Source organism: Corella eumyota, chromosome 1 (genome assembly GCF_963082875.1).
Source record: "Corella eumyota chromosome 1, kaCorEumy4.1, whole genome shotgun sequence".
In the NCBI taxonomy this organism is placed as follows: domain Eukaryota; kingdom Metazoa; phylum Chordata; class Ascidiacea; order Phlebobranchia; family Corellidae; genus Corella; species Corella eumyota.
Window position 1 is genome coordinate 612,042 of NC_137490.1, and position 25,930 is coordinate 637,971.

At 32.1% G+C, this 25,930-nt stretch overlaps 3 protein-coding genes across 3 annotated transcripts; 1 reads left to right on the top strand and 2 right to left on the bottom strand.

Annotated features, from left to right (window-relative positions):
- Window positions 1-219: 219 nt before the first annotated feature.
- On the top strand, window positions 220-7,195 carry LOC145763842 (uncharacterized). Its single transcript, XM_082575377.1, has 16 exons — window positions 220-977; window positions 1,374-1,482; window positions 1,712-1,906; window positions 2,057-2,131; window positions 2,207-2,298; window positions 2,584-2,710; window positions 2,882-3,024; window positions 3,608-3,788; window positions 3,882-3,993; window positions 4,107-4,251; window positions 4,744-4,811; window positions 4,976-5,194; window positions 5,461-5,564; window positions 5,699-5,833; window positions 6,107-6,283; window positions 7,076-7,195. Exons 1-16 carry the CDS (start codon window positions 220-222, stop codon window positions 7,193-7,195), a joined length of 2,760 nt encoding a protein of 919 aa, XP_082431503.1.
- Window positions 7,196-7,537: 342 nt separating this feature from the next.
- LOC145755716 (kelch-like protein 6) lies at window positions 7,538-14,955 on the bottom strand. Its single transcript, XM_082571968.1, has 14 exons — window positions 14,253-14,955; window positions 13,994-14,076; window positions 13,741-13,856; window positions 13,420-13,585; window positions 12,811-12,969; window positions 12,222-12,383; window positions 11,454-11,630; window positions 11,164-11,367; window positions 10,674-10,837; window positions 10,199-10,328; window positions 8,929-9,147; window positions 8,478-8,560; window positions 7,808-7,965; window positions 7,538-7,706 (listed from the first exon to the last, which is right to left on the bottom strand). Exons 1-13 carry the CDS (start codon window positions 14,878-14,880, stop codon window positions 7,854-7,856), a joined length of 2,403 nt encoding a protein of 800 aa, XP_082428094.1. The 5' UTR covers window positions 14,881-14,955; the 3' UTR covers window positions 7,538-7,706; window positions 7,808-7,853.
- A 2,820-nt stretch (window positions 14,956-17,775) lies between these two features.
- Window positions 17,776-25,149, bottom strand: LOC145759244 (electron transfer flavoprotein-ubiquinone oxidoreductase, mitochondrial-like). The gene is made up of 12 exons (XM_082573023.1): window positions 24,711-25,149; window positions 23,933-24,085; window positions 23,220-23,378; window positions 22,885-22,976; window positions 22,215-22,319; window positions 21,809-21,958; window positions 21,253-21,396; window positions 20,617-20,800; window positions 20,412-20,540; window positions 19,821-20,003; window positions 19,146-19,367; window positions 17,776-18,370 (listed from the first exon to the last, which is right to left on the bottom strand). Exons 1-12 carry the CDS (start codon window positions 24,844-24,846, stop codon window positions 18,201-18,203), a joined length of 1,827 nt encoding a protein of 608 aa, XP_082429149.1. The 5' UTR covers window positions 24,847-25,149; the 3' UTR covers window positions 17,776-18,200.
- Between the last annotated feature and the right edge of the window lie 781 nt (window positions 25,150-25,930).

Sequence of the window (25,930 nt, forward strand, 5' to 3'; positions counted from 1 at the left end):
AACTAAAGCCTTTTTATTTGTATTTAAATTAGTTTGTAGTTAATATCAAGGTTCAATAAAGTTAAAATATAATAAGGACTTCAGTTCTTTATTTAAAACCCAGAAAAATGTTAAATTTTAGCGATTTTAGAAACCTTTCAAATTTAGAAATTAATTAATTTAATCAAAAATCCATTTTTATAATTTTTAATTAGTTTTAATTAGTTTAAGTTTAAAAAAATGGAAAAATCAATTTTCATTAAACCTTCACGAGTATCCCATAATAAGACCCCATCGTTGCCTAGCAACATACCTAAAGTATCCCATAATAAACCTCCACTTAGCAACCAGGTATCCCATAACCCTCCTCCGTTTCTTAGCAACAGCGACGGAGCTCAACGAGTTAAGGAACTACGTCAGAAGATGAAACGCGAACGTCATCGGACTGACGTCATCAAAGACCGAGGGGAAACCCCGATATTTCTGGGCGGTAAATATCTTAGGAACAATGACGTCATTAAAGATCGTTACCGGTTGGATAGCAACATGACTGACGTCACTACAACTCCAACCACGTCACTAAAAGAAGGAGAAAGTGCAAATTCTTTGTTTTCTTCCAAATATTTTTTATTCCCGCCAACCAATCAAAATCCGGGTAACCATGGTAACCATGTCGCTACCAACCATAGCAACCAAGATACAAGTAACCATGACAACCACGACGCAAGTAACCGTAGCAACGCGAGTTCTGGAAATTGCAGCAACCTGAGTTCGGGTGAGCGTAGCAACCAAACCTCGGGTAGTCATGACAACCAACAAAACATCCGCAAGTCCGCCTCCTACTCCAACATGAACCTGATCTCGGGGAAGACGAAGATAAGTGAGAGGAGGAGAAGTTCCTCCTCGTTCGTTTTTCCCACTCCGAGGAGGAGTTTAGAGAAGGATTCGGGGAAGAGCGAGAAGAAAAACAAACAACAACAAAATCAAGTTAATCAGAGGTGAGTCATCAATGACGTCATAAAGCTAAAATCTTGTCGATTATCAATTAACAACGTTATAATGATAATCTGTTAAATATTAGGTCATAGTTAAGGTACGTCATCAATGACGTAATAGAGCATTTATGATTGTGACGTCATTAATCGCGTCATGAGTGTGAATGAGAAAGTACGTAATCAGTAATTTTAATTTGATGTCATTTATGACATCATAAGCGTACGAATATTTTTAGGAAAAATGTATGACTCTGACGAAGCACGACGTACAAACGTATATATGACGTCATAAAATTTTTGTTTTTATTTTTATTAATTTAAATGAATTAAAATCAAGGCGATAATTTTGTACATAAAAACTTATGATTTTAATTTATTTAAAGATATTTTTGTTTCTAGAATCTTACGACGACGTCTCAGGGTTGGTTATCTCACGCATGAGTTTGTGAGCGAACTGCGCATGCGCAAACGAAGAAAGACGAAAAATAACAACTTTAGAATTTTATCAGTTAAAAAATAATTTAAATTTTTCACGAAAAAAAAACTAAAAAAAAGATTAAAATACCCAAAAGTTGCTCAAAAAAAAAAATTTTAAGTTACTTTTTATTAACTGGCTTAGATATCAAAAATTCTAAATTAAAACTATTTTAAAATAACACTATATATCTAATTATTAAAAAATATCCATTTCACTTGAAAAAATGCACAAAAATTCTTATTTTTCTAATATTTTTCAGCCTTTAGACCGGTTCCGCAAAGTTGTATTTCGCCTACGGATAATGATCCGCGTTTTGGATAAATATCGAAAAATCTCGATCGTATCCACCGCCAATCAAATGTCGTTCGCTATGTTGTCCAACGACTTTTCAACCACTAGGAGGTATCGACACGGTCTCACCTTTGACCCCACCCATTATAAAGCTGTCAGTGAGGTATAAGTGACGTCATAATTAGGTTATAAAAAGTTATAAACTATAACAAAAAATCGTAAACAATTGCCAATTAAGGGTATATTGAATGATGACGTCACAATAAAAAAAAGTTTTAGTCTATGACGTCATAAAGTAAATATTATATTACAGAGAACGTTGAACGACAAAGCGCGGGATATTTTAACTCTTCTTCCTCAACGGAGATCAGAGGAACAACTTCAATATGTGAGTCACGTGGTTATTACGTCATTAATTGATTTTTTTTCTTTATAACAACTTTAACCCTTTGCCACCGCACAGGCTTTAAAACGTGTTAGATCCGCGGTTGAAGAGTTTGCAGAGTTTCCATTGCAGATGCAAGAAGCTTTGATCAAAGTTGCTTGGCTCGATGAGTGAGTTTTGTCAACTTTACTTTTTAACCATTACACCCTTAACTTATTTCAAAAAAACTTCTTAATGACGTCACAAAGTGACCCCCGTTTACGTTACAATGACCCCTGTTTACATCACACAGTAACTTCTATTCATGTCACACAGTCCCCAAAGTTTAGTTCACATGGTAACCCTTGCTTACGTCACACAGTGACCCTTATTGTCGTCATAAAATGACCCTCTGTTTACGTCACAAAGTAACCCCTTGTTTACGTCACAAAGTTACCTTTGTTTACGTCACACAGGTTTGAACCAAAGCGAATAATTATCAGACAAGGACACAAAGCCGAAACTTTTTATTTGATCGTCTCCGGAACCGCTTTGGTGACCAAGAACATGATTGGTTCGAACGGGGAAGGTTACGTGGAAACGGTTGGTTGTGACGTCATAATTACTTTGTTTTTTACTAGGTATTTTAAATCACCGCTTACCCTATACATAACGTAATAACTCCTCTTTTACGTCATGTTCTAATGATACATAAACTAATGACGTCACTGCGACATTTCTAACCATATGACATCACTAATTATAACGTCACAGGTGAAGATACTGAACCGAGGAAAGAGTTTTGGAGAGTTAGCGATAATGAGGCATGAACAAAGAACAAACAACGTTGTGAGTCAAACTAAACTCACTTTGTTGACCGTGGGGAGGAACGACTTCATCGACATCTTCATGAATCGGTGAATGGACAATCAATCTTTTGTGACGTCACAATAAAAATATTTATTTAAAAAATTGACCTAAAATACCTAATTTTAAACAACTATCTTAATTTAACTAACTTAAAATAACTAAAAAACTTAAAATAACTTATTTTGACTTAAAATTTCTAAATATTATCCTTAAAACTTGTCCACTATAACCCCAAAAGCATTATTAGCGTCGTCTGCCAAGTTTATAAAACGCAGAATGGACGGAACTTTTATAACTTTTCCCTAATCTTCTCGTGTACATTCCGCCCTTTCCGCATTCATTTCAATACTACAAAAAAACGGCGGGCGATCCTAATAAAACTCAAAAACCCACAACTTAAACTACCTTATTTTTAACCCAACTGACCCAATTAAACCGCCTTAACTTTAACAACTTTATTTTTGGCCCCAACTGACCCCATTAACCCCCCAAAACTGACCCAAAAATTCCATAACTTAAACTCCTTTATTTTTAAACCCAACTGACCCCATTAACTCCCCAAAACTGACCCTATTACCCCCCCAACTTAATGTTTTTTTTGTTTTTAACCACAACTTGTTTATAACCCAGCACAAACAACAATGAACCCGAGTTTATTTCCTTTCTTCGAACTTTGCCCGAATTCAACAATTTTCCCTTCTACAAACTTCCAACAAATAAACCAAAACTCTGCGCCTTCACTTACTTCCGCGTCGGGGTCGTCATCTGTCGCGATAGTAACCTCAGTGACGTCATAGTCATTATTAAATCGGTAAGTAACGTCATAAACATTGGTCATATAATAAGTGAAAATAAAACTAAAAAGTGACGTAACTAGTCTAAAATGACGTCACATACTACGTAGGGAGTTTGCAGAGTGGTTAAACGTTTGATGACGTCACAACCCGATCTTCCACAACTCAAAAATATTCCGGAAAATTTAAATTACGAAGAAGTTGGATTAGAACGGTTACCAGGTGACGTATGCAGTTTGTATTATGACGTAGAAAGAATTTATTGAGTCAAATATTTATTACGTTACAAACCTTCTTTTTTGTGCTTTGAGTGTAATTTTAAACTTTATTTTTAGGGCTTAACAACAACAGATTTATATCAAAAACAATTGTTCCATCCCCTACGTCATCAATAGTGACGTCATCGGAAGCGATGCTCACCGGAGCGAGACTGCCTTCGATTGTTCGAAGAATGACAATCGACCAACAACAACAATTCGAGTAAATTAACAAATCAGTTAAGCAACCTATAATGTAGTTTAAGACTATAAATATATTTGTGTGTGTATATATTTGTATGCCCAATTTATAGGGCTACAAATTAATTAAAACTGCCATTTGTGGTGCGCGGTAATCGCGGGCAAGTATTAGTTGGAAGTATTAGTTAGTTGGGAGTGGCAACAATGTCTCTGTAAATAAAATCTTGAACGTAGAGCAGGCTACTGACTAATGTCAAAATGAGTTTGGTGACCATGCCATAATATACTATAAAATCTTTGTGTAAACATTATTACTTTTGGCATGTTTTAAATCATTAAATTGATTTTGTCATTTTTTCCCGTCGCATTATTGTAATATTTATTGTATATCGTATTTAATATTTACTTTTATCAATGCGCGAAAAAACAAAATAAAAAAAAATTAAAAAATAAATAAAAATAATAACAAAGCTTTAAACAAGTATTTTTTTACATTTTAAATTAAATTTTACAGAAACGAGCGATGGAGTTTAGATCAAAGTTTCTTGTTTCCCTTCAACTTTAACAACAACTACAATAAACGTAAGTTGAAATTAAGGGTTTACATCATAAACATGCTCTATGACGTAGTATAAATGACGTCATAATTAATTAAAGAAATTTTAGTTAAAAAATTTAAAAAATTAAATTAACTTTAATTTTTTTGGTAAAATTTTGAAACTTAAAAAAAATATTTTGACCTACAGATCCTGGGTTCAAACCCCACAAACGACAAATTTTACGGAAGTACAACAAATGGCAGGAAGAGCATCCAATCTCACAGGACACATTCTCACTCCTCATGTCTGGGAGGAAAGAGGAAAGTGAAAAAAACGAGGAGGAGGAGGAGAATGATGAGTTTGAAACGGAGGAGATGAGAATCAATTCTTATTTGAATCCAATCCCATTTTATAAGAATCAACAAGGTTTATAATATTGTCTAAAACCAAATTATACTGCGGGCCAAATGGTTTTGGGTTTAAGTTGCACCAATACCACATTATCCACCCTTAAGCCGGGCGCGTACGGAGAGCTTAAACACGTCACAATAGCACACACCTTTTTCCTAATGATAATATTAAAAATATACCCTTAAGGTGATATTGAAAATAAAAATAAATTCATCAAACTTAAGTTATAGGCAAATGCACAAAATATAACTACTATTGTTATGACGTCATAATTGTTTTAGATGACATCAGACGAGATTCACTTGAAAGCAATTTTCGAACAGAAATTTTAAGAAGGAATCGAACAAGTTTAGCAAATGCTTGGAATTTTAAACAAAGAAAAAAGGTTTGTGACGTAATTAAATCTACATTATGACGTCACTTGTTTTATAAAACCATGTTTACCTTGTAGTAAAAAATTAACGTTTTTAAACAAAAATTTAATTATTTAAAACTAATTACTAATTGTTTAATTATTAGGCCTCAACAGCCAGCACAACCCTGCCCACTTTAAACGAGAATATTTTAACAAAACCACCACAGAATATCACAACAGGGAAATCCCTACGTCCCGTTTATATTCACGTTCAATATTTAAGAGAGAAAGACGTTTTCGTAAGTTTTAATTCGTTCTAGAACTTAAAAACAAAGTTTTTAAGATAAAAATTTATGATTCACCCCAAAAATGGAAATTTTGCCCAGGAGTTTTATTGCTCAACCAAATATTTTGTAATTTACCCCAAATCCCTAATTTACCCAATAGATCTTATAATTGCCCCCAAATTTTGAATTCACCCTATAGTTATAATTCACCCCAGGGATTTTATAATTAACCCCAACTATGTAAATTAACCCTAAACTCATGATTTAACCCAACTTTTAAAAAAGAATTTGGACATGAATTTTAAAATTTCACCCCAGGGTCTTCTCCCCATCCTGTTTACCCCCCAAGAAGGATCAACATCCGTTTCCCTTGTCTCCGAGGGGTCAGAATGTGTCCTCATCAACAAAGAGCTCTTCCTCAAACATTTCGATGACGAACAAAGGGAACGACTTGTCAGAATGGTGACGTCACAATTTGCTTTTATTCTTAATTTTATTTGCATTTCTGACGTCATAATCAATCAAGATTTAGGTTTTAAATTACGGAAAAAAAACGGTTGTAACGTCATAATTAAAAATCCCCGGCCAGCGACTTTGTTGTGAATTACATCACAATGAAAGTGAAAATTAAAAAACTAGTCTATGACGTCATAATTAATAAAAGAATAAGCGATTTTTCGTCACAACACCTTTTGTAAACATAAATTGTTAAAAATATTAAACTTTTCCGCGCAATTTACAAACAAAACAGTAAAAAAAAATCGAAATTTAAAATTACTCACAAACTAATTTCAAACAAATCCGAATTTTCAGATTGTATTTCCATAAATTACCTGCGTCATATATTTTACTATGACGTCATAAGACACCATTGTTGTAAACTTTAACGTTTACCCTGCGGTTACAAACAAGAAGTAACTTTATATTTTATGAGGTTAAATATAGCGGAAAATTTTGAATTTAAAATCTTTTGTTCGAGTTTTATCGACGATATCAAAGAATTTAAATAGTTTAACTCATGGTTGTCCTGATCTTAAAGATAAGATTGTTTGGAGCTCTTGTTTATTGTCTAAACAAAAAAAAATTGCAAAATATTTGCACCTGAACCAAATTTTGGTTTTTAATTTTTTTTAAATTTTAAGTTCTAGTTTAAATTAAATTTCACAGTTAATTTCAACCTCTAATTATTACGTCACAGCTAATATTAACCTCTGATTATTAAGTCTATATTAACTTCTGATTATGACGTCACAGATAACTCCGTATCCGACCGAGACATCTCTCCAAACTAAAATGTTGGAACAAAGTAATTGGGACGCTTTCAAGTTCATGACAGTTCATTCACACGTCATCAATAAGTCACGTGATAAATAAGTGAGGTAATGACGTCTTCAATAAGTCACGTGATAAACAAGTGAGGTAATGACGTCACCAATAAGTCACAAGCAAAATAGTTACGTCATAAACATTTGACATAATAAACAAGTGAGATTGTGACGTCATAAGTTCGTCACGTGATAAACAAATCAGACAATGACGTCATTAATACTTTAGGTAAGAAACATTTTAAATTATGACGTCATAACAAAATTATTGAAACCCAAATTGATGACGTCATAAACAGAAACAACTTCGCGTTCTTGGTATGTGACGTAGGCGATCGACTACTTGTTATATTTTGTTACATCATAATTTAAACTTTATTTTGTAATTTTATTTTTATTTCTCGTTTCAACGAACCACAGTGAATATTAATTTTGCTCTATTTTGTTAAAAAATTGCTGCAGTATTAAATGCTGAGTCATAGTATAAGTGACGTCATTTGTAGAATAAAATCTGTGCTGATGTAAGGTTGTGACGTCATTTCTGGCGAAAATTAAAAAATCTAAAAATTAAAAGTTTAATTTTAATTTTAAAAATAAATAAATTGTAGCAAATGACGTCAAGATATTCAAAATGACGTCACAAATTTCAAAATAATTTTACCTCAATAAAATATAAAAAACACGGCCGCTAGACGGTGCACGAGAGCTCACAATGTGCTGTTAGGTGTTGAAGACTGTTTGTAGAACTTGGTGTTGTCGTATTTATGTAGAGTAATACAACCATGGTGGGAGATAGCTGTGGGGAGATTGCACTCTGACCTAAGATATTATTAAATATTTGATGGAGTTATATTATTTACTGATTCAAATTTTACAAGTTGACAAAAAGTTTTTAAATGGAATAATATCATGCAGTTTTTTCCTTTTTTAAAACTTTAAAGAATATTTTTTATATTTCTTTATCCTCGATGTGGTAAGGCTGACTTTATAGCCTAAACATAGAGTAACATCAGTAACCCCAACCTAGTCTCGAGTTACCTGTGGCAGTTTGGGATATTATAAATTATAATTGCCCAATAATTAAGTTGCTGACTAATTATTGGGTCAGCAAGAGTTCATACCGTTTATAGCGCCTTACTTAAGTGCGCTACAGCATGATAGCAGTAGGAATCAAACCCAAGACCTCATAAAGTGAAGCCAAGTTCTCGACCACTACTTTTAAGACACACAGAAAAGGCTTAAACTAAAGTAGAAATACCAGTAGTATCCTAATAACTGAACCGTAAAAGCGACATCTAACCCAAATAAATAACCAAGTTGTTAATAATCACCTAATCGAGTTTGTAGATGGATCGAAATAACTGATATTTGGACAGGGGTTTCCCCGCTCATCACGACCCCCAACGACGAAGATCTAAAATAATTTAAAACCAATATTAACTCATATTTTCTTATTTGTAATTAACCACGATAATTGTGCTCATGATAATTGTACTCCTGCTAAGCCAGCACTTAATCAGCAGCATAATTATTGGGCAATTATAATCTATAATATCCCAAACTACCACAGGCAACTCGAGACTGGGTTGGGGTAACTTATGTTACTCTATGTTTAAATCGCGCATTAGAGTTTCCTATATCGAGGATAAACACATATACAAAAAAAAATTAAAAATCATTGACCGAATAAACATTACCCTAAAATCATAAGTCTATAAAACTTTCATATGTCAATTCGGTTAAATGGCTTTCGGTAATATAGACAGATGCCATTATAATTACCTTTTCATTACAAGCCGTTAATCCGCTGCTCGCTCTTTCAGTGTTTAAATTTGGCGCTAGAGTGCTCCAAGTGGCGGAGGTAGGGTGGTAACACAATATTGCCTTCAATGTGCCACCGGTCACGTAAATAATGCCACCAAATGCGGTGGCATTGATGCACTTTGTAGGGTTAGGCATCGGTGTCGATAACTCCCAAGTATTGGCGGTTGAGTTGTAGATCTGAAAAGTAAACACTTTAAATAATTTGTTATTTAATAAATATTTATTTTTAAACCTCTTGAAAGTGCTTACCTTTTAGAATTTAATTTTTTACAAAAATTTAAAATATAGGTCCCCGGTGGGAAATGTTAAAATAACAAAATACAAACGAATTTAACGTAACAAATCATAGCGTATGACGTAATAATGACGCATAACGTACGAGTATTGTATCTTAACTAAGTACGCAATGTTTTTTTTTATATTAGGTACCAACATTTGACCCCGAAAAATTATTTTTACCAAAAAAAAACATCAAAAAAGACATCAACTTAGTGTCGGCTTTCACTAATTATTATTTAAATATATCAGCATCTTTTACAAACATTACAAAATCAAATCTATTTAAAATAAAGTCTAACCACATATAAATAACTATATTAAGTTGAACACACGCTTACACAAATTAATTCTCAATAAAACCAACTATAAATTATATCACATTCTATATTCCATGTATTAAACAAAATAAGCTAACATTATTTACCACTACATATTCTATTGATATACAACTTTCTGTTTAAATATAAATTATTAAACTGGATCATGTAAAACTAAATTAAACTAAACTGTCCAAACATAACTTAAACGAACTATTTTATAACAATACTAACTATACACTTACGCACTACTCTAGTACTATAAGAGATTGTTTTTAACTAAAAGCACTCAAGTTAAAAATCTGCTTCACCAAAAAAAACGATTTTAGCTTTTTTGCCTCGTTCCCTAATCGCAAGAATCGTTGTAGACATGAAGCTACTTAGGTCAAGGCTCGAGTAAAGCGCGAAGTTAATTTAATATCAAGTGATAACTTTGTTAAAATAGCAGTAACATCAGGGTATTTTAAAAATGTTAAAAAAATTATTTTTATCTGTAATTAGGTTAAAAAATTTTGAATATTTCAAAACTGGGTTAAAAAAATCCGTGCTCTTAAACAAAAGATATTTGAAACAATTAAGGACTTTATACGATTTTATTTTAAAAAGTTTTTAAAAATGGAAAAAGTGTCTACCTGGACTCGATCGGTAGCAACTTTAATGCTCGGGCCTCCTCCGATTACGTAAATAGCGCCCTTTAGTGAGCAAACTGCGGCCGAGCTCACTCCCTCCCTCATTGTTCTCATTTCCTCCCATTTGTTCGATCTTTGAGGATAAATAAAATTTAAAATAAAATTTACCTGGTGACATCAAAATTTACGTCACAATTGATGACGTTAGAACTTAGTTATGGAATAAGCTCATGTTTTGTGACGTCATAAAAATTCTGACGTTTACCCAACTTTCTGACGCCACAAACTATAACGTTGAATCAAAGTTATATAATAAGCAAATGTTTTGTGGCGTCATTAAAATTATTACGTTTACCAAACTCTATGACGTCATAAATGTATCGATTCTGAACTTATTAAATCGTAAGAAACATAACAATTCTCCATGACGTAATAAACGTATCAAAAGTTTTGTTCTAGAACAAATATACCCACCAACCTGTAATTAAACCTCTCCAAACTATCCACCCTCAACAATCCATCGTAACCTCCCACCGCGTACAACTCCCCCCTACAAACAACCATCCTATGGCGCCATCTCGCGGTCTTCAAATTACCGAGTTCGACCCACTGTCGGAGTGTCATATCGTACATCCAAGCTTCCTATAAGTGGAAAGTTAATTTAATGCAGCTAACAAGTATTTTTTAAATATAAACTTAAGGTGATGGGTTTTTTATTTTGTTGGGTAGAGTGTGCTGTTGTGACGTGTTTTAGTTATCCGTAAACGTCGGGCTCAAAAGCAAATAGTGTGGCATTGGTGCGGCTCGAACCCGAAACCTTTTGGCTTGTATTTTAATGTTAAGCCTTTTAGTAAGTAGGTTTAAAATGACAGCATTTACAGGCAGCATATGTCCAATATTAGTGGGGGATTTATCTTATATATAAGATCCTCAAAACAAAAAAAACTCCCGTTTGTGGTTTTTCTTACTTTTTTTGTTTCTTTTCCACCGGAAATGACGACATTGTTCCGCCACGCTGCACACGCAAACTCCGCCCATTTCTTCGTCGGAGTCTCCTCCTTACAACCCGGAAGTTGGCAGAGTGTCGTTCTAGTTTTGTGCTGAAAATCGAGCATCATGACGTCATTGATAAATTGGTCATCCTTATCACAACCACCGACGACGACGAATACCTAAAATAATTATTAAAATTAAAAAAAATTAATTAATAATTAACAAAAAAAAAAAAAAAAAAAATTCATTAATTATTTTTAATTACTTGTCGGAGGTCAGAATTGTGTCTTGGGGTCAAGTTCGCTTCGTTGGTGACGTCACCGGTCGCGTGATACATTCTCGCTTCCATTATGACGTCACAAACATCAGGATTGTTTGTAATAAGAGGATGAGTCTCGATGTTTCGGACAAAGTAAAGAGGATCAATCAAAGGAAGTTTTACCTAAAAATATATTTTTTTACATAATTAAGAACTAAAATAATGATTTAATTAATTCATTAATAAAAGTAATTAAAAATAGTCGATAACCTGCTCTATAGTCGGGATTTTATTTGTTATAATATGGTCACAGCCTTATATAATATTCATTGCATTTTTGAAGCTTCATTATATGTATAGACTTATAAAAAAAAAAAAAAAATTTAAATTTTGTAAGTACTAATATTAAAAAAATCAGGTAGTGTGGTAGGTGGACATGATAACAAACTACAAGCCGAAAAGTTTCCTGGTTCGAGCCGCACCAATGCCACACTATTTGCTCTTGAGCCCTGGCGTTTACAGATAGCTTAAACACACCAAAAGGTTTCGGGTTCGAGCCGCACCAATGCCACACTATTCACCTTTGAGCCCAGCTTTTACGGATAGCTCAAACACACCAAAAGGTTTTTGGTTCGAGCCGCACCAATGCCACACTATTTGCCCCTGAGCCCGGCGTTCACGAATAGCTCAGACACGTCATAATAGCACACACTTTCTTGATTAAATATAAAAAAAAATCACTTTGAGGCGATATAAAATAAATTCTAATCTTACATGTTTTAACAACTGGTTTAAATATTTGGTTCTTTTCTCTGGTTCATGTTCGCACCATCCAATCACCAGCTCAAACACCATTTCTTCGTTGTTAACCATTATGTCATTTCTGCAGATCAATGTTTCCAGAAGGTCAGGTGACAAGATGACGTAATCAGATTTCTGTAAATTAACATTATGACATCATTAGGTTTGAGAAAAATCGGATTGTTGTTTGTTTATTATGACGTCAACAATTACTAAGTTTTGTTTAATAAATAAATTTTATTTAAATTATCTCAGACAAAAAAATTTAAAATTTGTAATCAATAATATTATTTTAAAGACAATTTTCTTATAATTTGAATATTAATATGTCTGTGTTTTCTGTGAATTTTAAATAATTTGGAGCAGGAATTGTTACTAAAAATAAATAATTAAGTCACGAAGTCGTTACAACGATTATATTGGCCACGTGGTTGTAAAAAATACCAAAAATTTTTAAAAAATACCAAAAAATTTAAATTTAACTATCTGATTATGACGTCATCAATAAATCTTAACTCATTATGACATTATAGAAGTTAAAATAAACAAATTATGACGTCACCTCTTTAAGTTGGTCGAAGCACGTGACACACTTAAGTCTGGCGAGCAACAAAAGGCGGGAAAGGTCGTGCGCATGCGCGAGTTCCATGATCCCTGGTGAGTTTTCCACCGATAATTCCCCGATGAAATAATTCCCACAAGCTTCCATGACTCTCGTGAACTAAAAAGTATAAAAATAGTTATTAGTAAAAGTAGTAGAAAAACAAGATTTTTTAGTACTTGATGACATGTGAGTAGTAAGAATCGAACCATAGACTTGTAAAATTTTCTTTAAAATAAAAAGGTTAGCAGTGGGATTCGAACCTTTACTTTTTAAGTTTTAGTTCGTGCTTAGAAAAAAGTCAGCAGTGGGTATTAAACCCTACACTCTAAGTTCTAAACCGCCTTAAAATTAAATGGTCAGCAGTAAGAATCGAACACTAACTTTAAATTTAAAATTCTCCTAAAAATAAACTATCAGTAGTGGGAATCGAACCCCAGGTTTTTAGGTTTTAATCTGATCTAAAATTAAAAGGTTAGCAGTCAAACTTCTAGTTATAACTTCCTCTATATTAACCTCAAACTTCTAGTTATAACTTCCTCTATATTAAAGTATTTTTATTCCACCAACCTGAAGCAAACTCGCGGCTTCTAGAACGTTTTGAACATTGTCTCGATCAACTTCCAAGTATGACGTATAAGCATATCTTATCAACACCTTCATGACGTCACAATTAAGTCCCTTAATCACCACGCATGACTGATCACGTTCGCGGTACGGGTTACAAAACATCGCTCTAGAATAAAAATCATTATGACGTCATAAGGTACAGTTTTAAATAAGCTTATTTTGTTTGTGACGTCACCGAATGTTTAAGATGTCACCAGTTTTATTACGTTTTTGTGACGTCATCAGTCAATTTTTATTTGTGACGCCACAAGTTCAACTTACTTGAAATAGCGACTACTAGCGGCCATTATCATCCGATGACATCGAAACTTTTGACCACCAACATCGATTGTGACGTCCGTAAATTGACTGTCCAATGCAAGTTCTCGAATCGAATCCTTAAAATGACGTCATTAAATAAATTTTAAAATATTTGTTTAAAAAATATTAAAATTAAATCAATAGATAAATCAACTAGTTAGTTGTAATTACCCTAATTAATAAAATCCAATCAAATATTTATAAACAAACTAACTTGCATGAGGGTTGGAAAATAAGGATCAGAATATTGGAAACTCGAACCCGAACTATTACGACGAATTTTGTTCGAAAGGTTCACTAAAAATTTGGGTAAAAAGTGTTTACTTAGCTAAAAAGTGTTTACTCTCAAGAAAAATTTAATTGGTACAATTAGAATTAAAAATAAGTGTTGAAAAAATCCTACGCAAATTAAGGTGATAATTACAAACTTAATTTTGGAAATTGTTTTAGCTTATTTTTAAATTATTTTTTACCCTTTTCTGTTTCGTTAGTGACGTCATCCTTTCCCGAATTTTGAATTAATTGAATTCCAGTTTCGGATAAGTTTGGACGCTCGAAAAGTTCGTTCACATTTATGTAAACACTTTTTTGTGGATTTTCAACTCCGTATGTGACGTCATTATCACGATTGTCATACGTCATAACCGATTCATTGTCCACATATTCGTTCTCTGTGACGTTTTTGTTTTCGATTACTAACGCGTCAACTTCAGAATTAAGTTCGATTGTTTCGTCACGTTTTGATGACGTCACGGGGTCAGGGGTTAGCGAACTCGAAGATGACGTCGAGGGGTACAATCCTACGTCATCAGTGACGTCATTAATCGTCTCTGTCGATGCAGAACGAGATGATTTAGCGACAAAAATGTCGTTGTCAAATTTATGGTTAAACGGGGATTCCCCTGACGTAGAAGGAGCCACGCTCGAATGAGTTTTACGAACTTTGTTTCTCAATTTCTTTAACTTCGACTTGTAAGGAGATTTCCTTGCCGGTGATGACGTCACTTCAAGACCTGCTGACGTCACTGAGTGAACTCGTGGTCGTGGCACAAGTGCCTCGTTGTTGTCACCACCCTCACTCGCGTTATTACGAGATTCCATTTTCACACTCTTATATGAATGACGTCACTATTAAATTATGACGTCACTGATATAGTTTATAACGTAGTTAACACCTGAAAGTTAAAGTACCTGGTTTTAGAATTAAACAAATAATTAAAATTATATATTTTTTAATTTAAACAAAAATTTAAAAATATAAATAAATATTTTAAAATTAAAAATATTTATATTTATAAAAAATACACAATTAAAAAAAATTCTTTTTGTACTAAATATCAACAAGTATTTTCTTATATAACTATAATGTTTTCTTATATAACAATAATGTTGAACTTTTATTGACTTATCTAACTCTATTTTAAAACTTTCTAAAACTTTAAAAAACCCAGACTGTTCATGTTATTATTCATAAAACAATGCCATACTGTGACATCACAATCATGTAGTCTCTGGACAGCGGATTAAAATTTGAAATATTCGGGTTTCTGTAAAACGGAAGTCAATATTTCCGCAACGTATACTTCCTTATATGGCGTGCACTGTTACGCGATGGCAGAATAATAAATGGTATTATGACATCACAAAGTTTTATTATTTTATAATTTAAATTAAATATGTTTATTAGGACAAATAACAACAAACATAAAATGTAATAAACCAAATTATATTAAAATAAATTATTTTCAAATTTTCGGAAATAATTAATTAATTGTGAGTTATTGACAATAATACGAAGTATTGTTTTGTAACAATTAAGTTATATTTAAAATTGTAACAAATTTAAACAATCAAGTCATTGTCATACTCATTGTTAAACTTATTTCTATATTTACGATGTGTTAATCTATATTATGTAATAATACATATTCATTTTCCAACAGTATGTAGGATTAAATATTATTTTTCCAAGTTAGTTAAAATGAATTTATAAAGATTTCATTTTTACTGTTTTATCAAAATATTATCAACTAGTTGTCTTAAACTAACGACAAATTTCCTGTTTTTAAAATGTCAAAATCACACTAAAAAGTTTAATAAAGATTCTGTAAAAATAACGCAAAAATACGAACAACCTTATAATAAGAACAACATTTTTTTATGATTTTACTTCAACTAACTAGTCTTAACTGCCTTGCAGTAGATTTACTGCTAATAAAGCTGAATATAGTTTTAACACTTAGCTATACAAAGAGTAATTTATCAAAATATTATGCCAAAAAAAATAAACTGCATATCGAGTATAGTCGACTTCCTTATCAGGCACATTGAATGTGGCATACAATAGTCTATAATAAACACTATATCCCCCCAACTAGTATATAGATTGGTTCTTTACTACTCTGTAAATCGAATGCACTATATAGTAACCTGTTTATTAGGGACTTTGAATGTAAATATTTAAAGCATATAAAATGTATAATAAACACTATATTTTTCAACCAAGATATAGCCTGAGTCTGTACTAGTGTTACCTACTGCACTATATTGTAACCTGTTTTAAATGAAGTTATTTTAAAACATATAAAATCTATAGTTAACGCTATGCACCTTTACGCAGTACTTTGGCAGATATAATGTTTACTATATTGGGTTTGTAGTACTAGTGTTACATTAATGCACTGTCTCATGTTTAACCTGCTAAACCGTTCAACTGCTACCTTCCCGTCATATGTCGTGTAAAACTTTAATAGATTTAACATGCGGCACATGTGTTATTATATACAAGCAGCAACCGATTGTTTGTTGCGTTTAGTAATAGCTTGATGTTAATTTAGCAACTCTTATAAATCAACGCTTGCTTATTTATTTTAAGTTTCGTTTTTTTACAGTTGCTCGCTTGAATGTGCATTTTTTATGTTTTAAAAATGCTAATTATAAAGCACAGAAAAGCATAAATACTTTATATTTAAAATATTTACAGTTTTATTTTTTTTTAACAAATATTTGAAGGACATATCCTTTAAAAATTTACTGTCAATATATTGAACTTACATTATTCAATCTATATTTCACCTTATGTATAACTAGTACTATTAACTGTAATTAATACTGTATAAAAGTGCACAAGGAAGCTACAAGCTTAAATTATTGACCTCAATTAAAAAGTCATCAAACTAGAATAATTTAGGTTTGCACACCTTTTACTATGAATAATCAGTTAAATATAAACCAATGGTTGTTCAACTTACATATAACGTAAGCTTAGTGTTACAACTGATTGGCTTTTATATATATACGACTTACACCACTTTCCCATTACAATATCACATTGTTTATTGTTTTAATATTATCACACATTTTACAATATGACACCACTTCCTGTTGGTTATAATGCAAGGGCTTTTATGTTACAATACTTACTTATAAACCACTTTTTATAAGGCTATTTTTGCTTGAAATTGTAATTAACCATTGAAAGCATGGTAGAATAATGTCGATACTATCGTTCTTATAAACATATATTACCCCATACCAATTCCACATTATTTGCCTCCAATCTCGGCGTTCTAAGCTAGATTCAACACGTCGCAACAACACACCCTTGCCCAGTAAAATATAACAAACTTATCAACTTAATGATATGATAAAAAGCATTTATTACCTTGACCCAATGTTAAGTTGTGAAAGCTTAATAGATTGTCGGCTGGTAATATTATCCTGATATAAATTGCCATTTAGGCTTTAGATTTGAAAATACATTAAACCCCCCAAAAAGCAGCTTGCTGTCGGTGGAATTTTAACCTAAAACCTTAGGTATAGAAACACTTGACTTACAGCTAAAAAAAAAACAATTTCCCACGAATAATAAAACTTTCTACTTATTTAAAGCAATCTAAAAGGTCTCAAGATCGAGTCCCAACGCGCGCAACCTTATTTTTTTTCTAATCAAATTTATCTTTTTTTGAAATTAAAACAATTTTTTTCGTATTTGCATATTATTGTAAACTATAAATAATTTGAACATAACAAAAATAAAGAACTTTTTATGACGTCACAACTACACCATGCTATATGACGTCATATCAACTAAAAAATTTGAGGCAACACCAAAATAAGAGTTGTGACGTCATGGCCACGTCACACAAAAAAGGAACTTAACAAAAAAATAATTTACGCGCCAGCTATATTTAAATATGACGTCACGTATTAGAACAGTGACGTAACAAAAGCAAGTTTACATTATTTGTGACGTCAGAAAGGTAGAACGATAAGAGCGTTGACGTCACAGATCAGCTACAGCTGAAATTACAGCATTAAATGATGACGTCATAAATATGAAAGATCGATATTACAAGGCGTAATTGATACGTCATAGAAACAAAGCGATGTAGTGACGTCAAAGGTGGGTAACAATGACGTCACATACCACTGTAAGCGGGACCGCCGCCACCTTCGGGGCAAACCCAGTTAATATTCTGACTCGGATCTTTGATGTCACAAGTTTTACAATGAACACAATTTTGGGCGTTGATCACGAGTTGCATGTCCCCCTCTGCACCGCCCTCTAGCGGGACATACTCGTACACTCCTGAAAAGAAAAAAAAAGAAAAGTTAAAAATATTTTTCTTTCGAGCTATCTGGGCTCAGGATCGAATAGTTTGGCATTGGTGCGGCTCGAACCCGAAACCTTTTGGCCTTAAAAAGTGTCCTATTGTGACGTGTTTGAGCCATCTGCAACGCCGGGGTTAAGGGTGAATAGTGTAGCATCAGTGCGACTTGAACCCAAAACGCTTTAGCCCTTAAAAAGTGTCCTATTGTGACGTGTTTGACCTATTCGTAAACACCAGGTTCTAGAACGAATAATGTAGCATCAGTGCGACTCGAACCCAAAACCTTTGGGCCTTAAAAAGTGTTCTTTTGTGACGTGTATGTGCCATCTACAACGCCGGGTTAAAGGGTTAATAGCGTGGCATTAATGCGACTCCACTCGAAATCTTTCAGCCCTTTAAAATTGTCCTATTGTGACGTGTTTGAGCTATCTGTGAACGCAGGGCCCAAGGGCGAATATTGTTAAATCAGAAAGTACGTCATTGGTGCAACTAGAAACTGAAACCTTTCAACTCGTAACCTGAATAAAGTGACAATATTGCACCACGAACTGGGAACTTTGTGGCACTTTAAAAGTGTTCTTCTGTGACGTGTTTAAGCTTTTTGCCGACACCAGGCTCAAGGGCAAATAAAGTGGCATCAGTGCGGTTCAAACCTGAAACCTTTTAGCTTGTAATCTGACTCCATGACTCGTATATCACACTACTGGACTAAAAATACAAAAAAAAAATCTAATTTAAATAAAAATGCCCCACCTGCTGGGCAAAATCTCTGTTCTGGTCCATCGAACACAGCGAGGTTCCTCATGAGTGGAACATTATCATCCCTCAGGGTGAGATGAGGAGGTTGATCCCCCTCGTGGTTGGTTCCACTTAAAGCAACCGAAGATAAAAGATCGAAACTTATTTTGTTATCAGGTTTAGGATATTCAATCTTCGGACATTCAGCAGCGGGTTTCAAGGATTTGTAATCAGCTCCTAAATTGAAATAAACACAAATATTTGTTAAAAATGGGTAAAAAATTTCTAAACACATTTTTAAGACCCTTTGTGGTGAATTTCAAATAACTTTGAAGCTGTGGGTTTGTTCTCACTGCTTCCATGCTGTAGCACCTTTAAATAAGTAGCTATAAAAGGTGTGAACTCCTGCTGAGCCAGCACTTATTCAGCAGCTAAATTATCAGGCAATTGTAGTTAATAATATCCAAAACTTTCAAAGTCAACTTATGACTGGGTCGGGGTAACTGATGTTACTCTATGTTAAGGTCGTAAAGTTGACCTTTTAAACTAGAGATAAACAAAAAGTTTTGTACCTAGCAAGTTGTAGTGCATAAAAAAACAATCACAAATGAAACATTTAAAGTTTAAACTACAAGATACTAAAAATTTTAAACCAACTAAGATTGCCCAATTAAGTAACCACAACATTACCATGTCCTTTAAACGTCCACGGCTCCTTCCCTCTACCAAGAACATAGAACAAAGCAGTATAAGCAAACCCTCCGTATATTCCTAACATTGTATTAAAAGCATGTCGAACATTGCGAACACTTTTCAGTTCCTTCCACAACCAACTTGATCTTAATTTCTCTTCATATTCATGAACATATAAACCTAAAAGGTTAAACAAGGTAATAATTTTATACCTTTTTTATATTTATTTTTTCTCGTTGTAGGAATAAACCACAACCTAAACATAGAGTAACATTTGTTATTCTGACCAAGTCTATTGAGTTGCCTTTGGTAGTTTAAAATATTATTAATTATAACTGACCAATAATAAGGCTTTGCTCAAAGACAGTACAGCAAACCCGAATCTTAATGTAGTAATGCCAAGAGTTCTGACCACTACACCATGCTGCTAAGCTAGGTAAGTGCCCAATCTATGAATTTCATTCAAATTATCTCAATATGGTTGCAACTCTAAACTAATATTTGCCAGCGATAATTTACCTGCACACCACAAATGGCAGTTTTGTTTATTTTGTTAACCTATAAATTAAACGTATACAAATTACCAACCTTTTGTCTCACATTTTCTCCCTTCCTCATGCAAAGCTTCAAATATTGTCTCCGCGGCAACCATTCCACTCTTCATAGCTGTGTGGGTTCCTTTGATCTTGGGGACGTTCATGAAGCCCGGAGAACAACCTAATAACAATATTTTGAGTTAAATTTTACCACATTAAAATCACCATATTATTTTAATAAAAAAGAAATTGCTCACCAATTAAACAACCTCCAGGAAAAGCAAGTTTTGGAATGGATTGGAAACCTCCTTCATTTAATGCTCGTGCCCCGTAAGCAATTCTTTTCCCCCCCTCAAAAACCCCCCTGACAGAAGGGTGCTCTTTAAAGCGTTGAAATTCTTTAAAGGGGCTTAAATATGGGTTTGTGTAATCTAATCCAACCTAAAAATGTAAATTTTTAATATTTTTAATTATAAATTTAATTGTGAACCATACCCACCATTAAAATTTAACCATAATACACACCAATAACAACCATGTAAACCAAACTTATTACAAGTTAAGCAATAACAGCTTAACACAATCAATACACTAAATAACAACCATTAAAAAATTCTAGCAACCAATTAACCAGCAGCAATTATTGTGAACCATAAACACCAATTAAAACCAAACTAATTATCAGATAAACAATACCAACTAAACACCATAAATAAACAACAAAAACAACCATTTAGAAATCATAGAAACCAACTAACCATCAGCAATTATTGTAACCCAAAAACACCAATAACAACCACATAACCATACTTAAATACCAGATTAGCAATTACAACTTAACACCATTAACAAGCAACAAAACAACCATTTAAAAACCATATAAACTAACTCACCACCAGACCAACAGCAATTAATGGTTCGCCTTCATCTAAATGGTACAGAAAAGAACCACCATAAGTATTTCTATCAAGGGGCCATCCTACAGTGTGCTCTATACAACCTGGTTGCCACTTTGATTTCTCAACTTCCCAAATTTCCTAAAAATAAAAAAATTTAAAATTAAAATCATTAAAAAAGATTTCTATTTATACTGTAGCATAGTAAACAATGTATATGACCAATTTATAGACTTACAAAGTAAATAAAACTGCCATTTGTGGTGCCCACATCAATTATTGTAAACAAATATTAATTGTGAACTGTGACCATATTATGACAATTGAAATCCTAACAATGGAGCGGGCTATTGACCATTTTTTTATTTAGGAATTATATGCAAAAACCTTTGTATTTTTAGTTACCTTTACAGGCACCAAAAAGTTAATAATTAGTAGTTGTTTCATTTAGGAATCGAAATATACAATTATTAGATTTTTTTACAGAAAGCAAATACATAATGATCTAAAAAGATACCTTTAGACTATTACGAAAATTCAAACACATTCTCACCTTTATCCCGATAGCGTAAGTTTGCGGGCTACAACCCTCCCTCAAGTTAAGATCCTCGTTCAAATAAAGTTGTTTAGCGAGGGCACCATGGCAACCTTCAGAGAACACTGTGACCTTCGAATGAAATTCCATTCCTCGTTCAAATGTTTCCTATACATTAAAGTTGTAACAGAAATGTGACCAAGTCATAATTTAATTTAACAAATATTAATGCAATTAAATATACTTTAACAATTAGTTAAGAAAAAGGGGTAATTGTTATCATAAAATTTTAATTAATTAAATGAAAAATATGGCTAATTAGCAATCAACATTCAAGTATATTTAACACATAGTTACAAACACTATTTAAATTCAAGATATGGTTAACTACAAACTAACTTTTAACACATATATTAACACTAACCTTAGGTGATCCATCTTTATGTATTCCCACATCATTTGTAGCAATCCCTTTCACACTTCCATCTTCATGGTATAAAACTTCTGTGCAGGCAAAACCTGGGTATACCTGAGCACAAATGTTATAAATTTTTATATTGTTTAAAAACTAAACATAGTAAATACACATGCTAGTATTAAATAATGAATGTATTGGTGTAATTACACAAAAAGCTGTTTTAACATAGCATTAGCAACTGCTGGTAAAGAAGTAAATTTAACAATGTAAATTCAATAATGTAGTGATTAAAACACTTGGCCTCACTATATGAGGTCCTGGGTTCGGTTCCTACTGCTTCTATACTGTGGTACAACTAAAGACTTTGTTTAAGGTAATAAATCTTAAACTCTATGTTTTAAACATTAAAAATAAATAAATAAGACAACAGCTTTAAAAAAAGTAAAAGAAAATAGAAAAGGTTTATTTATTTATCCACTTTAAATAGATGGTTTTCACAAAGTAAATACAAACCCATATAAATTTTTAAACAATTTAAATTTCTTTACCATGGGTTAAAAGTTCAATTACTAACCACAACTTAAACATAATTTTGTTTAATTTTAAAACAATGTTTAATTAATGAAATAGTGTTGGTTTATGGTAATTAATTAAATTTTAAATATTTTTAAATTACCTCGACTTCCAGCTCTTCAGCTTGTTCTCCGAGCCATTTAACAACGTTGCCAAGTCTTACGATGTAATTTCCATGATTATAAACTGGCAACCCTGGATTTAAAAATAAGTTTTAAATTTTTTGGGATTTTAATTTTAAAGTATAAGTTTTACAATAGTTATTGTCTACCAACATTTGTGGAATAAGTAATTAATCTGATAGTTTGATTCATAAATTTACATTTTGTTGTAATTTTTTTTTTAATCTAAATATTTTACCTAATTTTTAAACATGTTTTGTAAATATATAACAGTAAATTATTACAAAATAACTCAATAAAAAATGTTCAAATTTACCTTTAAATATAGGAATAGGAATTCTCCACTTTTTAGTAAGAAAAGAAAACTTGTCTTTATTAACTTTAGTTTTTAATGGAGCCCCTCTTTCCTTCCAATCTGGGATTAATTCGTTTAAAGCACGAGGTTCTAAGCAAGCTCCTGATAAAGTGTGACCACCTGGAAGTAAATTTGTATTTTTTAACAAGTAACTATTTTTTAACAAGTAACTTAATCATTGATGTAAAAAGGTTGACTTAACAGCTTTTGAACATGAAGTAACAATTGTTACCCCAGACTCCAACTGACTTTGGCAGTCTAAAATATTATTGACCTTAATTGCCGAATAATTAATTTGCTGATTGGATTTGGCTTAGCACCTCACTTAAGGGTGCAGCAATAAAGGAGCAAAAATCTAGCAGCGTGGTGTAGTGGTGATGACCTTAAGTAAGGCGCTATAAAAGGTATAAACTCCTGCTAAACCAATACCTAATCAGCAGTTTAATTATCGGGCAAGTGTAATCTAAAATATCGCAAACTGACAAAATCTACCCAGGTTAACTGATGTTACTCTATGTTCAGGTCGAGCAGGCGACCTTACTACATCAAGAATAAAAAAAAATTTCATGTTTTAAAGCCTAGTGTTCTAACCACTACATTAGGTCGATAAATAATCTGATACAAAAAATGTTTTTAAGTGAATACATCAATTGTTTTAACAACTACAAACTCACCTAATTCCTGAGCTTTTTCAAACAAGCAGACCCTTATATCTTTGCCTTGTTGTTTAGCAAGTTGTTTAAGTTTAATTGCACAAGAGAGACCAGCAGGACCTCCCCCTACTATAACTACATCAGCCTCATCTGCAAATCTTTCCATATCAGTGTCTGTTAGAAAAAAATAAATTATATAGCGTATGAAATTTTAAGTTAACCTTTTATAACAAATCTAAGTGGACAAATTAAATATTATATATATACATGTATGTCAAATTTATAGGTCAGCAAAGTAAATACTGTTGGTGAAATTAGTTAAAATTTGTGACTATATCAAGACAATAAAATGCAGAATGTATGCCAGGTTATCGACTAGTGTACATAAGAAATATATTGGTTAAAAGTTGTTAGAAGTTAGCATAAAAAATTACGTTAATTTAAAAAATTCTGGCAATTTTAAACCTGAGCAAGTAAAATAAATTGTTTACTTTTTCTCATTGCATAATTACTTTGGTTATTGCATCACTAAAAATTGTTGTCACTTATAGGTTTAAAATTTTTTTTGTATATTACTAAAGTAAAACTATTTGTATTGGTTATGTTTAAATAAATACCAACATAATGCTACTGTTTATGTTTATGCTGTTTTTTTATTTCAGGTATTTCCAAACTTTTATAAATTTTGTTTTTTATGTTTACAAAAATTTGTGTTGACAAAAAATAGATAAAAACAATAAATATAAAACACAGTTAGAAATTTTGACTTTATTTATTTGTAAACAAAACTTAAAATTACCTTTCCATCTTTCATCCTTATCTCTAGGTACAATGCTATGATGAGTAGTTAGTTTGGGTTGATGAGACATATAACATCTTTGTTGATGGAAGTTAACCAACTTACTATGCTTATATATTGTTCTTAATAACTTCATATTTTAAATTTAGAAGTGTCTGTAACATAGAAAACATAAAAATAAATTTTGCATAAAGACTTCAAATATAAATTTTTTTTAAAATGTTTGAATGGGAAAAAATAAGAAACAAAAATACACATTTCATTAGAAATTTAAATTTTAATATTCTAACTTTTTCATAACAAAAATTGGAGTAAAATAAAAGCACAGTGTATGACAATAGTATATAATTCAACAATCTGTAATATTTACTTTTTTCCATGTTTAAAACACGGTTTATGCAAATTTTAAAATAATACAAAAATAAATAAATAAAAATCAAGTTTTTTGGTCAGTTACAGAATTGTTATTATTGAGTTTTATCCCCGAGCAACAAATTTGTTTCAGATTTTGATATTTTTCGCAACATTCTTTTAATTGATTGATTTCCTTTAAACATTTATGTTCTTGATAACTATTCCTTTGTAGACAATCTTGTATTCTGCAAGCAAACGGCAAACATTTCTCTGTTTTTCCCATACTTTAAATACTATTTTTATGAAAACTTTTTTACCTAAAAAATAAGCATTATCATGAAGTTAGTAAGAGGACAAAATCATAAAACTTAACTTACAAATGCTAATGCTGCCTTAAATTTAGGTTGTTAAATTAACCTTTTCACTATATTAAGTGTTAATTTAGAAAAACGAAGACTTCATGCAAATGTATACAGTAATAAAAAAACACAGCCGGTTAGCTCCTATTTAGAGTTTATAAAAAACCTAACTATTTCATTATTAGATTAAGTTTTATACACAAAATGTTGTATAAGATACCCTTTAAACAATAATTATATATAGTAACAACTAACAACAGAACAACCCCTATTTTGTTTTATGTCGAATGCTTCTAAAACTATTTTAGTCAAGTTTAGAAAACCTAACATCAAAACAATTTTAACGGTGTAAATTTTAACTTAACAATATATTACTTACTAACAACAATTCAAGAATAGAAATGAGTATAAACTTTAATTGCTTGCTTTCAATTTTAATAATCTAAAACTGTTGAACAACTTTTCACATTTTGGAGGTGTGCGTTTCGTGACGTCACGCCCCTAAGT